Source organism: Chenopodium quinoa, unplaced genomic scaffold, assembly GCF_001683475.1.
Source record: "Chenopodium quinoa cultivar QQ74 unplaced genomic scaffold, ASM168347v1, whole genome shotgun sequence".
In the NCBI taxonomy this organism is placed as follows: Eukaryota; Viridiplantae; Streptophyta; class Magnoliopsida; order Caryophyllales; family Amaranthaceae; genus Chenopodium; species Chenopodium quinoa.
Window position 1 is genome coordinate 668105 of NW_018743942.1, and position 18569 is coordinate 686673.

Below are 18569 nucleotides of genomic sequence, written 5' to 3' on the forward strand. Positions count from 1 at the left end.
CTTGACATATAAGGGCCTAATAATTTCATTTCAGTAAAAATAATTTTTAATCAGTAAAAATCGGTAACTTGAAAAAACAAATATAATTGACAATCAGTAAAAATAAGTTTTCATTGGTAAAATAAATTTCAGGCAATTTAATTAAATCTCATTTCAGCAAAAAGATTCAGTTTAATAAAAATAACAAAGTTAAACAAAAATAAGGTAAAGAGAATAGGGTCCAACTAAGAAAACTCAATTACCAAAACTACTAAAATCTCCCAACAAGAGAAAAGGAAAAAAGGGTGCACTACTTCACGAGTTTAGCAACATAAATGTAACAGTCTTAATTGAGAGCTGACGATCTGTTACATAAATTAAGGCTTAAAAGATACATGTTCTTTCTTTGCAGATTCAACTTATAGGAAATTGAAATGAAGAACACAACGGATATAATTAGAAGGCAAAAACACATTATTAGTTGGCGGAATAAAACGAGCATATGATGATACTTCAAGAACTCAAGAGTTTACTGTACTGTAGTTGTACAAATCATTCTTTGCCATAGGCTGAGTCACTTACAAAATGAGGTTCCATTTGCTTTAAAAGGGTTGCTAAAATACATTTCAACTTTCTATATCAGGCCAACATATTCAATGAACTTTTCTGGGTTCAGAGTCTGGCAGATTTTGTTGGCACATTACACATTTTTTTGTTGTGCGGCAGAATGAACACATATTTTTTTTGTTGTATCCACAAAGGATTGTGTTATCAGTTAGAATTTTTCGAAAATTGCAAGGGACTGTCCAACTATATTTTTAAATAAGATTATTTTTTGCCATTTTGGCTGTTAAAATTGGCAAGGGAAGCAAGGATAACATTCTCCATAAATAAGAATTATTTTGTCTCTCACATCTTTACTTCAATTTTGGCACAGAATGACCATATACATTTACACAGTAAAGAATTAGTACAATGACATGTAGGTGAAAAAATGTGTGAGCATTTGAATCAGAAATTGGTCAATTATTTGACAGTTACCATGATGAGTCTTAAAGATGGAGATGGGCCATCAAAGCAAGGAGTAATGAATTGAAGAGAAGGCTAGTGCCAGTGTGATGCTTACTTTAAAGTACAATTTTGCTATTTGGGTCACCGATTGGATCTTCAGATTCCACAAATAATGTCATTAAGATTTTGAAGGCAAAGTGAAGATAACAATTTGTTTTGTTATTGAATCTTTGAAGGCAAAGTTGTGGAGGTACTTGTGTCATAATAACATCATAAATAATGTCTTGGATAAAAAATTTGTGACTGAGTTTTACATATTATGGAAAAGCTAGGATGGATTCTTTCAAAGCAATTGTATGGAGACTATGAACAATCCATGCACATTGAACAACGAAGACAAAAACAAAAAAAACAAAAAAAAAAAAAAAAAAAAAAAAAAAAACTAGTAAAAGAAAAGGCGGGTTCTAAGTCTAACAACCTAATTATAGAAATTACATCACAAGGAAAGAAAACGAAATATAATTACCAATTTAGAATCATACTAATTGGTGGCTCACCATTTTTGATACCACTCCAATACTCCATATCAGCTTGTAGCGTCACAAGTTCACTACCAAGTTGCTTTCCTCTTCAGTCCTCCAACAGTCAATCTGTTTATGTTTTTGTGTAAACAAGTGATCTCATGAATATAACATATGCTTGAAGTACTTTATGACTAAAGTAAAAAAAAAATGTTTCACACTTTCACATATATATCATGCAAACATTAAGTTACACATTTTTTCTAAAAAAAAAAAAAAAAAAAAGTCAAAACACCACCAAATTCCAAAGCTAGGTGCAAAAACAAAGACAACAGATGTGTTTTTAACTTGTTCCACTAAATATAAAGAGAACAACGCAAACAAACACTAGTGGAATTAGCAACAATTGGTACGCTACAATGGCTACAGTTAAACATTGGTCGGATGTAGACGAAGTTTACGCAATGGTTTTAGGCAATTGTTACCCGAACACCATTGCAAATCAACACTAAAATTGGAAATGTAGCAGTTTCATGGATTAGTTAGTTGAATGAAATAAAAATCCTTTGTTACGCTTTTGATATTGTAGTAGTTCAAATTGATTGAATCATTATGGGTGAAAAATTTTGGGAGAATCTTCACAAAGTGCTGTAATTTGAGTGTGTGACACGTAGGAAATGAGCTAAGTAGCTAATCCATACCTCTAACACTACAGCACAACTAGCGAAGTATATTTCTTCTTTAGAACAGTTCAGCTATAGTCTGTGCTGCAATTAACGACTCCAAGAATTTCTCTAGCGTGATCTTAGCCACATTAATATCCTCAATTTCTAAAGATCTTTAAGAACCTCCCTTGAATATTCACTAAATCAACCACATAATAGTACATTGCCTTCCAAAATTGAATCTGAATCCTACTCTCATCATCATCCATACTCATCAAAATATTCTTGAAATCTGTTGAGGTCACTTTAGGTTTCTCTTTTGGGAGGTCTTTGATAAAATCAGAGAAAGGTTCAGTATATTAACCAATCTCTTTCACACTAAGTTGTAAAGTGGCATGCTTGTTAAACTTGAAACCCTTATTATTGGAGTCATATAACTGATACATGGCTTTGAAAAGGGTATTTAATTTAGATAAGGCCGTGACAACAATTTACCCAAAAAAAAAAAAAAGGAAAAAGACATTGCTGTCGTTTTTTCTTCATCCAAACAAATAATTTTGGTCAACCAGGAAATCTGGAATCCAAGAAAAGAAAGTTCAGATCATGAGTTTAGGACATAAATTAAAGATCTCTCTTAGAGGAAGCATAAAATCCTAGAATGGGAAAAAGATAAAGGGAATCTAAAAAGACCAAGCATCATCCTGTAACACAAGGAGAGTTGTTATTGCTGAAAGAATCAAACTAGCCTTGTAAAGAACAAGAAGCTGTATGGGCATTGGTGTGCGCTTTACAAGAAAGGCAAAGAGGCAATATAAAACTAGTTACTATAGGGCCTCATATAAAAGTAAAAGACGAGCGCGCTCCTTCTCCCTTTCTGGATTTCCGGACAGAACGGGAATTAGTTTGAAAATACTGGTTTCAAGTCAAAGCACTCACTGAAATGCATTGATTCGTGAACTCTCCTTTTTATAGTGGTAGTTTGATAGCTTGCTATTTAGTATGGTTGTACAGTGGTTTTGAGCCTTGGTATTGTGAAAAATCAATGTCTTAGTTCACTATTTACTCTAATTTTATGCATTTTGTGTGAATCACATACTTCACTTCATAGGATTGTTATTGTTTTTTATACTATTTTAGATTCAAAGAAGCAAAGCACTTCGTCAAAGAAGCAAAGAATTTAGAAGCAATGAGAAGGAGAAATGAGGCTATGATGGCTAATGGGGAAGCAAGAAAGAAGAATTAAGTCAAAAAAGGGCTCTCTCTCTCTCTCTCTCTCTCTCTCTCTCTCTCTCTCCTCAATCCATCTTTGTTTTATCTCTCCATTATTCAAATTGAATTCATGATAGCTTGAGAATTGATTGTTAGAATACTTTACACCATGTGTAACAAGTAGTTTCTTAGGCTAGGAGGTTGGGTAAAAACCCAACCAAGTCATGGATTGATTAAATTAGATGTGCTGCTTGTACTTGAATTGATTGATTGCATGTGTATTTGGTCCCTTTCTCACATTATATGGGGTTTGGTAGTGAGTTTTTTCATGTGCAATTGGATTATATCTTTTTTATGATTATATTTGTGTTGTTTCAATGATTAGGATGCTTTAGTGTGATAATTTCAGTGAGAACTCCTAATTATTTGTGCTTCATGCTATCTTAGAACGATCAAAACACAAACTCGAGTTAGAAATCCACTTCTTACCATTGAGGCTTGTTCTTTATCATGTCAGTTGTTTAATGTAGGAAATGTTTATGTTGTGACTTTGAAAAAGACAATGTTAAGTTCCCATTCTATCACCCAAGTATGATTCATGTCTATCCGCTTTGTTGATCTATGGTGTTGAATCCCATTCTCCCTAGCACTTATCTCCAAGGCTATTAATAAATCAAAATCCCAATTTGTGACCGAACTAACTAATAATTGTTTCATATTCTTGGTGTTCTCATACCCATTCCCTGTAAATATGATCCTTTGCTTGCCTTATACTTGTCTTAGGTTGGTTTAGGTAAAAATATTGTTTGACTTTAGATTGTTTCTCCTTTCCATAGTGTAATTCAGTAAACTCTACTTTCCATAGTGCCTCTCCAAATATAAGAGAAACGGTATTCCTAGAAATGGTTTCCAAAATCAGCCCTCTACGCATAATATATTGTTTTGCACTTTATATTTTATATAGCCCAACTTAAATTTAATTGCATCGGACCCTATTTATGCAATTGAATTTTTCTTTTTTGTAGGGTCAATGAATGGAAGCTAAATAGACCCATAAATAGTCCTAACAACTCCTTTAAATTCAAAACCCGGGAAAGGATGACTCGAAAAACAAACCGGTCATAATCAAGTGTCTCTACTAACCAAATTATTTTGTTTGGATGAGGAAAGAAAGAGAACATTGTCTTATTTTGGTTTTTCTGTAAACTGTTATTAGTCTTGTCCAATAATCGGAAATTCAAACATCCTTCTCAAAGCCATGTGTAAACTTTTAAGACTCCAAGAACAACGTTTTCAAGGTCAACAACTGAGCCTCTTGACAATTTAATGTAAAAGAGGTAGCTTTAGCTCTCGACAATAAAGACACCAGGATAGAGATGAAATGCTAGTCCTTTGCCAAATTCAAAAACTGAAATGCTTTAAACAAGGATAAGCTAGATAGTTGTACACTACTAATGTTCGAGCATTCCCTTAGCACTTTAGAATATAAAAGAGAAAAAATGAATAGAAAATTGTGTAGTGAGGTAGGGATATTGGGTTTGATATGGAGATGCCTAACTAACTGAGTTTTGAAGGAGTGCTAGAAGAGGCTGCAAGTTTAATCAAGGCGAGAAGATGAGGTGAGAGTTGGAAGTGATAGTGTGAAGAGACAATACAACATCATAACTAGCCAAAACATCCATGAAAATGTGGCACATCTGTCACCTAGAGCACATATATGCAAGGCAGTTAACTAGCTTGTTTTGTGAAGGATAAGACCCTTGTACAAAATATGGCATGCTTGTGCTTGTTTTGTGAAGGATAAGACCCTAGTACAAAATTAGGGCTGAGCAAAACAATCCGATAATCCGATGCGCAACCAATCCGAAAATTATGGATAACCGATTCGAAAAAATCGGATATCGGATCAGATATCAGATCTCGAAATATTGGATTTCGGATATCCGATATCCGAAAAAAACTACGGAGTACTTACTTTATTTTTCCATAAAATGAAACAACAACTCCTAGGCCCAAGCCCAAACCTTAACCTAAAGCCTAAACCCTTAGGGGCCGTTTGGTTGGAGGTATCAAGGAAAGGGAATGGGAATTAACTGGCCCGATTCCCTTTGTTGATGTTTGTTTAGCACTTTCTTTCATTCCCTTTACCCCCTCCATTCCCCAAATTCCTTCTAAGTCTATTCCCCACCCCCCCTTGGTATTTCCATTCCATTCCCTAGCCACCCCAGCACCACCACATCACCACCTTTAAACCTACCAACACCACCGGAAACCAGCCCATGCCTGACCACCGCCGACCCTACCCCGACCACCGCTGCCCCACCCCCGATCCTCGCCGCCCTCCCCTCCCCCGCAAAAACAACCACAACCCCCGCAAAAATAACCACAACCCCCGCAAAAATAACCACCACCACCCACCCAGCCCTCCCTATTGCCGTTAAACCGCCGCCTAGCCCTCCCAAAGCCTCGCCCCGCCCCTTCCCATCGCTGCCCTTCCCCTCTCCCCGCAAATCTGCCCCTCCCCCATAAAACGTCCCATAACCACCGCAAAACCCTAAAAACTCTTTTCCCTCCCCTTAAAATCGTCAGCCGCCTCTCCCACCACCCTCGAAACCCTAGGCACTAGGGTTACGAGGGTGGGGGAAGGGTTGTCGACTGTTTTTATGGTGAGGGAGAATGGTTTCTAGGGTTCATTCGTAATTGAGGTAAGTTTTACGGGGCTGAGGGAGGATTTGCGAGGGGCGGGGACGGCCGGCGAAGGGAGGCGCACGGTGAGGGAGCAGCGGCGAGGGGTTTGGTGGCTGGGTGGTGGCTGGAAACGGTGGAGAGTGAAAGTGTAGGTGGCTATGTGGTGGTGGGGCTCATTCTCTTTGTTGTAAAACAAACAACATACACAATTTTAGGTGATTTCATTCCATTCCTTGGCTTTCCCTTTGTTCATTCCATTCCGATTACCCTGTGCGAACCAAACGACCCCTTATTTCATTGATTCCCTAAATGCTGAATCCCCTCACCACCGCTCCCTCTTTCTCTCTCCTCTCCCCCTCCCTCTTTCTCTCTCCTCTATCTTCTCTTTGACCTCTCAGATCCTCCTCATATCTCAAACTTTCAAAGACTAATATCCCACTATAGAAATCATCAACACCCACACTGAATTTTTGTATAACAATAATCATCTCCTCCGGCAGCACCAACTTCCATCCTTCTTACGGATGCTCCACAATCAGCATCTTATCAGCGGCGGCTCTCTCACTCTCAACAACTCATCTTTTTTTCTGATTATTTTTTCACATTTACTTAGGTTTTCAATGATTTTTTTTTTCTGTGTATAAGTGTTAAAATTTTCTGGGTTTTTTAATTTTTGATTTTATAACAAATTAATCTTTGGTTTTTCTTTTTATATTTCTTAATTAGTACTTCGTATGTGTTAATCTTTGATTGTTAAATTCTGAAATTTGTGGGACTGTTACATTTTATATGAATAATTGTACTTTATAATTACAATTATGAGTTTAATTATTTGGTCATGAATGAAATATATACAAGTTTCATTTTTCTTGACAGTTTATTTTTTCAGTTTTTCCATAAAACTTATCAAGAATAGGCCTAATATAGCATGAAGTATCAATTTGCCATTAAATATATTTTTTTAACAATATTATTAATAAAATATTAATAAAAAAAAGTATATTATTAAATGGGTCGGGTATTGGATATCCAAACTATCCGACCGATCTTTTCGGATATCCGAAAAAAATCGGATCGGATACGAATATCAAATATCATAGTTTTCGGATACGGATATCCGATCCATACTCATCCATACAAAATATGGCATGTTTGTGCTTCTCAGGTTTTCACACGAAATTCTTAATTGACTCGAAATATGTATGCCCCCTTTGAACACTGCTCCTGGTTACCAAGTTAGGAACAAGATTACGTCTCTTGGTTTGGGTATTTCTATAATGTGGTTTTGTATATGTTTTGGAAGAGCTATATATATATATATATATATATATATATATATATATATATATATATATATATATATATATATATATATATATATGTGTATATTTTGTTTGACACATTTTTACCGGTACAAAACTTTAGAAAAATTTAACTACTTTTATTTTAGTAATCCCTCCGTCCTTTTATTAAAAGCTTGTATTCTTTTTTGGGCTGCCAAAAATTAAAAGCCTATTTGTGAATCTTTCTATTTTAGGATATAAAATTTTGACCTAAATAACCTCATCCCCCAATTTTAATCCCCTATATGTCCAAAAAAAAAAGGGTAAAGGTTAATAGCTGAGCTTTTTTTTTTTTATTTCATTCCCAAAACCAACAAAATTTCTCTCTCTCTCTCTCTCTCTCTCTCTCTCCACTCTTTTTCAAGCTTTTCGGTTCTTCAATTTTTTTTCTTTGGTTCATATTTGTCTTTGGTTCTTCGGTTCTTTGCACTTAAAAAAGATTTTGCAAAGAAAATTTAGTTTTCTTGCACAACTACAAAACCCTTTTATTAGGCTTTGAGTTTGTTAGCTGATTTTGCCAAGATATGGAAATAATTTCCACTGTTCATTTTCTCTCTCCTCTAAAAATTCCAGACTAGGTTTTATTTGTTGAATTATTGTTACCTTGATTTAACTCATTTTTGAGTGAAATTGTTTTTAATTGTAAATGTTTGAAAAAAGATTTGGCCGAGGGATTAAAATGGAGTATTGTTTACACCTTATAAATGGGTCAACAATAAACACTCGGCCAAAGCAATAATCATGTACCACTCATCCTTCAACGAGCTTTAAAACTTTGTTTGTCTAGCATTGACGCATTATACTCGAAAAAAAAAAGGAGGAATCATTTACCTAAAAAGAATACATGTAAAGGGAAGGAAAACTGAAATGGGGGAAGAGGAAATTGAGTAGATTCAATTTGAGGAGGAGAGATGAAGTTGTACAGATTCAATTTGAGTGGGGGAAGTGGCGGAGCTGAGCCAAAGGAAGGAGAGAGAAAGTGATTTGGACAACTAATTTTTCTGATTTTTTTAAGCAATTCAATTTACTTCCTGGGTTTTAAGGAATCTAAAAGTTTCTTAATTTCATGAAGAAACCCAAATAGGCTTTTAATAAATAGACAAAGGGATTATATGATAGGGTAGATTTTTATTATCTCACGACAAATGAAACTTCTTCAACTCAATAACTACAATAGGCCCATAACAACAAGCCCTTACATTGCACTTTGTACATCTTCCATTGATAGATAAACATATACTTCCTGCAAATCTTTCTGTTCAACGTTTTAGCTTTTACGTTATTCACTACACAATTTAGATTATCTTGAACTATTTATATTCACATAAAATATAGTGAGGTGTGATCTTTTTAGATTACTCTCAAAGTATACTTTTAAAAATTAGGTTTTTATAATTTTTACTTATCAATGGTGGGCAGGCATGAAAATAGATATGTTGCAACTAAATATAAACAAAGAAATTACATAGTAGTGACAAGAAAATTAAATCATGGATGTAATTAAATGTTAAGAGCACAAATGCATAAATTTAGAAAAGCAAAGAGAATTCATAAAATACAAGTGAGAACTAAAAGTTAGTGAAATACAGGGCTAAAAGTATATAGAAAAACACACACACAGGAAAGAAAATAAAAGTATTACGAGTATCTTCTTTCACTACGCCCAATCCAACTCCCTCAATCCCCAAAAATCTCATATAGCTTTCAATAACCTTCCTCCTAAGTTTTCTTTGGTCTTACTCTAACCCTCACAATATCATCTTTGCAATCTTTAAGCCTTCCCTAACCAAACCAGTGCGTCTTACATGACCAATCCATCTTAAGCGATAATCCCGTATCCTATAATCAATAGGTGAACCCTTGATTCCTTTCTAGTATGAGTGTAGGACCACACATCCATAACAACACATGAACACACAGATCACCAAATTCATCTTAAGAATATGACAATGTTTCACAGCACCATATAATAGGGTAAGTCTATCTGTCATGTGGTAGGATGTTCCCTTCAATCTATGGGGCATGCCAGAATCACATATGAATCACATATGAACCCTGAAGCAGTCTTCCAATTCAGTCAACCCACTTTATTTCTACAATCACCATATCCATCCATTTCCCCATCTTTTAGAATAATTGATCCTAAATAGCAGAAGAATTCGAAACCTTGCACAATACTCCGATCCAAAAAGATTTCCGTTGCCTCCCTACTTCAAACTCTGCTAAACTTACGCCTCCAAATAGTTTGTCTTACTTCTACATAAAGCCTCAAGACTCGAATGTCTATCTCTAGAATTCCACCTTGCCTTCCCACCTACTTTTGTCTCATCGATTCATACAAAAGCATCCGCAAACATCATGCATCATGGTATTTCTTCTTGAATTGAACGGATCAATTTGTCCATAACTATTGCAAAAAGAAAAGGGTTAAGTGTACTCTTTATGTACTCCAATATCAACTCTCATAAGTGGAGACTGTAAATTTTATTTGAGGGTAGAGGTCAAACAATTTAAATTCCCTAGAATACAGTTTCTCACCCCACCTTACGCCTTACCAACTAATCCCTCCACATAAGGCGATGAAAGTTTATGAATCCATGTCTTATTTTGCAAAATGTTCATAACAATATAAGCAAATGTTTCAGTATTACCACCCAAGGACTAGAACTATATATCCTATAATGAGAGAATTGAGATCCCTCCTTACACGTCTTTGCAAGTAGGAGTTTTTTTACCACCAATGTAGTAGCATGAACACGAGCATTTTCACATAAGCACATAAGGGCAATAAAACTGTCAACATGTACAATGTATGCAACATGGATTCCAACATGGTGAAGTGGGTAGTATCAATGTTTTTAGCTTTTCTATAGTTCAGTTACTTACATCGCCGAAAACTGCTTTCGTGCGCTTTATCCCTGATCTGCCATAGCAAGAAACAGCAGAAGCAAGTCAGGAACTCATTGCACTGCACCATTAGGCATGAGCACAGGTGCTCTAGGAAAAATAAACATAAGAAACCTACTAATCATTTTTTTTCCTTTTTTATTTTGTTTATGGAATGGTGAGAGAAGGGGAGGTAAGGGTTTGGAAGTGAGCAATTACCAAATTTTTGGTGGGTGATAGCATAGCAACACAGTTTCAAGTCTTTCAACTTCTAACCACCAAATGTCAGGTTTAGATATGTGACTGGCGTAAGGGAGATTTGTGGAGGCAAAATGATCTATAATCCACAACATCCAACTAGATTGGTGGGTAGCATGTCTCAAAGATACATGGTAGAAATATTTTCAATAATTTAATGAAATGACAGGCAAAGTGATAAGGATAATAGAAGATCGTAGTGCTGCTTTTTTCCTAGAGCTAGAAAGTTTAAGATAACCATCGGGTTACACTGAAATGATAGGCAACTGCTAGTAGCCTAGGGTATAATTCAATGCTGTCCAACATACCTCAACATTGTTTGCATAATTTCTGGCTCCATAAAGTGATCCTGGTGATAAACACACCACTGTGTTATGAATACAAGAGGAAAACCATTCAATCAAATCATTGAAAATCCTAAGTCAACTTACCAGAAGTGTACCCACCATGCCGTTGATGATAGGCCATAGGGTTTGTAAGAACATTAGGAGGCATTATATTTTGACTGAAAGAAGCAACAAATAGCTAATTATTTAATGACAGCGTGACCCCAGCATAAAAGAATATAAACAGAATACTAACTGCAAAAATAAGCTGCATTCATAAGTTTAATTAAAATAACAAACCACCTTGAACTTGCAACAGAGTAAGGAGCATCCAAATGGAATTGAGGATATCTGTTTGAGATTCCATGCAGCGGATCAGTTTCCTAGTAGCAAAAAACAAAGGAAATATTATAAAAGGAAACAAGAACCAAAAGGCAGATACAGGTTAAATACTTAATATCATTTACCATCTCAGGATATTGACGCTTCCTCCCAGATAAGGAGGGGTTAGAGTAGCGCAGATCCATGGGTCCTGCATATAAATCCATAATAAAATAAATTTCCTCAAGGTTCAATTCAGGTGATAAAAAGAGAACTGCTAAAGAGGTAATCTCCGGATGCATCATAGGAAGGGGAACAAATCCCAAACATAAAGGGCAGGCTAACTCTAGAAATTTAAAGGCCCAACAAGAAGTCAACAACAACCACCAATTGCCTAAATGCAATTGTATAGACATAATTTTAACCAAGGAAAGCCAAACTAGAGATTTAAGCAATAACCCCCAGATGTGGCCATCCCCTCCCTGCCAAAACCACCCACCTATGGTTAGCAGATTAAATATTTATACATAGTGCCAGGGAAGGAACTGATTACTGCTAAACACTAGAATTCTAGAAAATATCAAAGTGTCAAGGCACAACAATAGTGTGGACCAAAAGGAAAATTTCCAGAGGCTTACTCTAACTCTTCAAGCTAAAAATGTTTCTTATGTTTACAAAAAGCACTCTACGTATGGGTATTCGCCCACCCATATTTGCATCCTTTGCCTTCCCAAACAAAGTAAATTGCATGCTTCAAGGAAAACAAAATAGATGCCCAACAAGGAAGCTATGGTGAAAAGGTATTGTGTAGACGCCTAAACATGTCTCCCCGACCACGTGTCTCATCAACTAAATGAGATAGTTTGGGCTTAAGATTAAGATAAATAAAACACGTGTCTCATCAACTAAATGAGATAGTTTGGGCTTAAGATTAAGATAAATAAAATACGTGTCTTATCAGCCTATAAAGGGATAAGATTAAGACACGTGTCTCATCAGGGATAACCACGTATCTCATCCGCCTATAAAGGAATAAATTTAACAGTTTGGGCTTAAGATTAAGATAAATATGCGCTAGAAAAATTATATTAAATGGATTTAGAAATAAAACTAAGTACTCCTTTATTTTAACACTCTACCCATCAAGTTTCGGTTGGGGAGCCATTTTTAGGTGTCCACATATTGAAAACCCTTTTTTACACATGCTTGCTTCTTTTCTATGATTAATCGCTTATATTTGTGTTGGTATGCTTCTAATCTATTGTGACGTTTCATTAGGATTTTTTTTCCTCCCTATGGTTCATATTGTCAAATGTCTACCACCTAAGAAGTTCTCTCACATAAATCCTTCATGCTATAGAATGAACATACAGCTGACATCAAATTAGACTCTAATGCCCATCATTTACATTAAAGGCTGGATGGTAGATATTGAAAAGTACTTCACCGTATTTATTTAGATAAAAAAATAAAAAATAAAAAATAAAGAGAGAGAGAGAGAGTCTAAGTTAGGGGAAAAAACACTAATCAAAAGCATATCTTGGTCAATGTATGCAATGAGTTCCATAATGCTAACAAAGAAAAGAAAGAATCCGATTACTGCTGCTTAGGCTCGCATGTGGTGATCTCCATGAAGCTTGCTCTCTCAATAACTGGACCAACTCAACATTCGTAGAAGACATGTCAGGAACTTGAATACCATGACGAGGTACCGTACGATGTATCCAGTTTAAAGGCTCACTTGGCCTAATTTTACCTGCATAGAGTCAAAATATTTACCACTAACGACATTGATAAATTATGAATTGTTAATATATATCTTAAAGCACATAATTCAGGAAGCTTTACAGGCATAGCAGAAACAAGGTCATTAGACATTCACAGAATCATTTTAAAGAACATTCGCCACTGAAAAGAAATTAATTGCAAAGAGGGATTATATTAAGAATTACATCAAACAGAATACCCAAGGATAATAGAGCTTAAATACTAATAAGCTGGACAAAGCAAGTTTAACAATATAAAATTAAATAAATAATTTGCAAAAAATACTTCGTATTAATGAAAATTTATACATAAAACTTTGCAATGAGTAAACCAATCACCAAAAGCAATAATCAATCAAAATTCAGTCGCAACAGCTAAGTTCATCTTAATCGTCTCAAACAAATTATTTACAACAAGCATATGATTTACTCACTGTGACTGGCTCTTGGCATTGTTTGGGGGACCTCCTTGGCAAAAGGTTTTGCAATTGGTCTTACCTTTGGCTTTGGTTTAGCAAGGGAGACTTTCACACTTACCTAAAAACATAATTGCATTTTAGTTAAGTCATAAACTGATACAAGCATTTACAAGTTTTATGAATAAGAAAGAAAACCTTGCTTTCATCTTTGCTGCTTAAGTCATGACCAAAAGATTCAATGCATTTGATGGCAGCTTCACGAGTTTTAAAACTGATAAATGCAAAGTCCTTCCGCTTGGTTGTTTTTAGATTCCGAGCAAGAACAATTTCATCTATCTCCCCAAACTTCTTAAAAGTATCTCTCAATTTCATTTCATCCCAAGAGGAAGGTATAAATTCCGCATATACTGTTTTGACCTGCAAAATATTAATTGCACCACAAATAATCATGCTTAATTTCTAGGAGATCCTCAAATATCCTTACAAGCTTTTAATATATTCTTACACATGTTAATGAAAATCTAAAATGCTATACTTGCAAACTGTTCATTGACCATTTGCAACTGGTCATTAGGCCAAACACTGTGAGTTCCTATCCATCCATAGCATCAATATATTTTACATAACACATACCTTTAGCATTTCTTCTTCATCAAGCTCCTTCAAAGGTTCAGCCCAAGCAACCTTTAATTTTTTATTTTTCCCAAAAACATCTTTCTCTTGAAGCTTCGTATAAGCAAGCTGAGCATCATTGATGGTTAAAAATTCAACAAATGCAAATCCACGATTACATTCGCTGTTATTAGAATCCACCATAACTGTGACCTTATCTATGTTTCCAATACCAATCTTGTTCAACAAACTGACAACCTACCCAAACATAAGTTTAGTTAGTGAAGTCGCCCTAAAGATTGTGCTTTTTAAGAATTTAAAAAGTGCATGAGTCTTACATCTTCATACTTCCATTTCTTGTCAATGTTACCAAGAAAAATTGTATCATTGCCCTCGACAGGGGTTGCACCACACTCCTTGCCACAAATCTGTGATTGCATGAATTAATAGAGCCAAGAAAGATTTTTAAAATAAATAAAAATATCATAAAAAGGAAAGTAATTTCAAATTTGCACAAGAACATGATAGACAAGAATAACGTTCCAAATTGCATTATGTAAACGGTGTTGATAAGGTTATTAGAGTCTGTCTAGACATAAAGTAAGTTGGTTCTTGATTGCAAAAGATTAAAGCTATTAAACTAGTAGCTTTAGGCTACTACTCTCCAGCCTAATCTTTTCTTCTCTCTCTTATTATGTACATGGTTTTAATCCCTAGTACATCTACAATGAGGGATATCGTATGCGGAGAGGGAGGAAACCGGTTTTAGGAAGATATCGTGGTGGTGGACGGGTGGTTATTAAAAAGGAGAGATAGTGGATTAGGGAGGACTCGGAGGAGAGAAATGAAAGAGTGGATTAGGGTCTGTTAAGAGGGAGAAGAAAGAAAATAAGAGAGGGTAATATTGACATTTAACAATAAAAAATTTACCCAAATTAGAAACTTGTCACCTATAAAGAAGGTTCCCTAAAATGAATACATGTCAATTAATTTAGAATAAAGGAAGTAAAGTATAATCACTATTTACAAATTGCTTGGCGCTATTAATTCATGCAATCACAGATTTGTGGCAAGGAGTGTAATGAATACATGACAATTGCTTCCTCCATTCTTTTTAAATTGACATGTATTGATTTTTACACTATTTACAAATTCTACTTTGACTAGCTGTAAGGATCTTGTCTGAATCGTTTTGTTGTATATTTTCGTAATAACAGCTTTGTATAAATTTTACTTATTGATAATTAGATATATAATCGAAATTGTGCATGGGTAAACGTGATAGATAATCATGTCAACTCTAAAGGTAGAATTGTTAATGGCCCAAATTATATTTGACATGAAATCTTAAACTAATAACATGATCTTAACTTGAGCCAGAACTCACTAGACCCGTAGTATACATGAGTCCGATACTAATCCATTTTAAACCTACGATGCAATCCAAACTTGACCAGAGGATCATACTATCCGAATTTGAACAAAACCAAGCACAAAACTTTACTCCTTTAATGCTTTATACGAAGTACTTATTTGGTATATAATATTGGGTTTATGCAATGCTATTTGAGTAAAGACAATCAATATATTTTATATTGCAATAGTTTAGGGGAAACTAGTCATATTTCACAAATTCACATCAAACATACAGGCTAAATAAATCAAACAATATACAATTCATGATCCCAGTTATGAGCCCATATATACTACTATGTATATGAAGTCAACATAGCAGAACAACTTAACAGTGTCTTACCATAGGCAGAGAAGATAACAGTTATATAGAGAACTCGAAAATCTAACGAAATCAACCAGGAAATGAACCACTGCACACCTACCCCTCTATTAAGCAACAAAACAGCAAATGAATCAAATAAGCAAGAAAACCAGCAGCATTAGCATATACCTCAACTTTGGCAAACTTATCTAACGCCCTCCTGGCCTCCTCTGCGGACGCATACCGCAGAAAAGCAAATTTCTTCCCAGTCTTACTATTCAAAATCAGCCTCAAGTCCACAATTTCACCAACCTCTGCAAAAACCTTCCTAATATCATCCTCCTTGACATCCTTATCCAACCTGCCAATAAATATCTCCGTCTTTCGCCTCTTCTTTCGCTCCATCGCCTCCAATTCCCCTCTAAACAACTTCCTCTCTCCTTGACCATCTTCCACCTCCTCTCCCTTACTCTCCTCTAGTTTCGCGCCCTCGGCAATAACCAAACCCTCACTTTCCTTTCCACATTCTCCACCCCTCTCCTCCACATTACCCTCATTGTTCGAAACACTCTCAATTTCCATCAATTCACTTCCTTTTTCTACTACGTTCTCGCCTCGAACTTCTTCTAGAATACCCTTCTTCTCATTAACCTCAACCTTACTCTCCTCCTCCTCCATCTTACAAACCAAAACATCGGAATCATGATTTTCCGCCTTTAATTGAACACCAACCTTAGCAGAAATTGTCGAATTCGAGTTCAAATCATGATTCTCCACCTTCAATTGAGCACCACTACTACTAGTAGACTTCGATTCCTCTTCTCGGAAATTCGACACCGAATTATTAATTTCCTCCTTCAATTGAACACATTTTCCAGCAGACTTTAATTCCTCTTTATTAACACAAGCAGAAACTGTAAATTCAGGTTTTGAAATTGAATCAACCTTATCAATTTGAGAATCAATTTCAGATTTTACAACCTTTTTCGGAACTCTCTTAATCACCTTCTTCACAACTCTAACAGTCTTCTTCACCACCTTCTTCGCCTTCCCAACAGTATCCTTATCCTTAGTCTCCTCAGAACCCAAAACGACGTCGTCTTGAGATTTCACGGCGGTTTCCGTCGATTGCGTTTGATTCTCAGGTGGCTCTGGTTTTCCGGCGATTAGGGTTTCTGATGATGGAGCCAACACGACGTCGTTGTCGGGAAGAGGAACTTCAGTGAGCGGTTGCTGTTTATCTGCATGTATTTCTTCGGAAGGTTCGGCTGAAATGGTGGGATTTTCCGGCGGTGGTGGCTTTTTCCGGGCGGCGGCGCGCCGTGGACGGCCCTTTGGAGGCATCGGAATGTTGGGAAGGAGAGAGGTGGAGTCGTTGAAGGTTGTTGGCAATGGGTGTGTAATGTGCAACCGTGTATGGAAAACAGGAAGTGGGGAATTGAAACAAATTATTAATCCTGTAGAAGTGATCAAAATTTCGAGCAAGGCCAGGCCATCAAATATCTTGCTCGAACCTATATAAATATGACGGACTTGTCGAGTTAGAGTAGACTTTTTGGATCGAATTTGGGTTTTAAGTCGAAAAGTGGTTCTACACTTGCTCAAACTCGCCTTTTAGGTCACATAGTTTATCACATCTATAGAGTACTTAGGTACCGCATCTAAAATGCAAAGAAAAGAAAAGGCCTTGTTATTTACTTATTATGAGCTGAATTAATCTGATCTGCTCTACTGTAATTAATAATTACTTCATAATAATCAATAATTAAAACTTAAATTTTTAATAATAATAATTGATCTACTCTACTTAGAAGCTCAAAAGATCATGACTTAATAGGGTGCGTTGTTAAGGTTGTCTCCCATTCCATTGTACATCGAGTCCACCATTGAGCGTACGTTAATTAAGTCCTCTCCAAAAAGTTATAATGTGCTTTGAAATCATCTTGGTGGAGTAGTTTAGCAAGATGATGATCTAGAATATCCATAAGATTTCTTATGCAGATATTGAATTGTACTATGTACTATGTATTTAGGATGGATGAACCATTGTAAAGCATGTAAAATGTACTAGGAGATAATTACAAATTATGGTTTGAGAGGGTGGAGATCCCTTACCCTCATCCCTCATTTTCAATGTGTCTAACCTTCAAATACAAGATAAAAAAAATGAAAAAAAATAAAAGCTAAAGGGGGTTGAGGGCTAGTCTAGGTACTTCTCTTTTAACTCAAATAAAAAATTGAAGTAGTAATATAGAATTTGAGTTGTCAAAACTGACTATAATTGATTACCTAACTTGAATTACTCGACTCGAGACATAATTCAAACCCAAAATAATGACCAAAAACCAAAAGTGACCTACACAAAAACGGATCCAGCTTGAAGTGGAGTATGTTGACCTGCTTTTGACCTAATACCTGAAGTGACCTGACCCAAAGGCTAAGTATTAGACAAATATTGTATAAATCAAAGACCATTCCTAAGCATATAACCCAAATTCTTACGTATCCATGAATGAATTACACACTTATATTATATCAAATTCTACTGATGAACAATATTGAATCTTTAAAAATAAAGGTTCTTAAAAGTCTATTGAAAGTATAAACAAATACAAAGATGAAGACATATGCTTTCAAACTCAAATGCCCCTGAGTCTTTTAATGCAGAATTTTATAACGTTATTGATTACTTTAAATCAAGCTATACTGTAAGGTATGTGTGCTCCGTACGATAAGAACTCGAACGTTGAGTCCTTTTTGATTGGATGTGCCGGCGAAATAGAAAAACCATGTGCCATCCTCGGTCATTAACAAGTCTTCATTTAGGATGTCGTGTGTTTATGTAATG

General features: G+C 35.6%; 1 protein-coding gene across 1 annotated transcript; it reads right to left on the minus strand.

Moving 5' to 3' along the window:
* Positions 1 to 1252: 1252 nt before the first annotated feature.
* Positions 1253 to 17239, minus strand: LOC110688810 (heterogeneous nuclear ribonucleoprotein R-like). Its single transcript, XM_021865566.1, has 12 exons — positions 15911 to 17239; positions 14343 to 14432; positions 14026 to 14262; positions 13588 to 13809; positions 13408 to 13510; positions 12808 to 12963; positions 11354 to 11418; positions 11190 to 11269; positions 10992 to 11065; positions 10869 to 10909; positions 10303 to 10339; positions 1253 to 1640 (listed from the first exon to the last, which is right to left on the minus strand). The coding sequence occupies exons 1-12, from the start codon at positions 17063 to 17065 to the stop codon at positions 1636 to 1638; spliced, it is 2265 nt and encodes a 754-aa protein (XP_021721258.1). The 5' UTR covers positions 17066 to 17239; the 3' UTR covers positions 1253 to 1635.
* Between the last annotated feature and the right edge of the window lie 1330 nt (positions 17240 to 18569).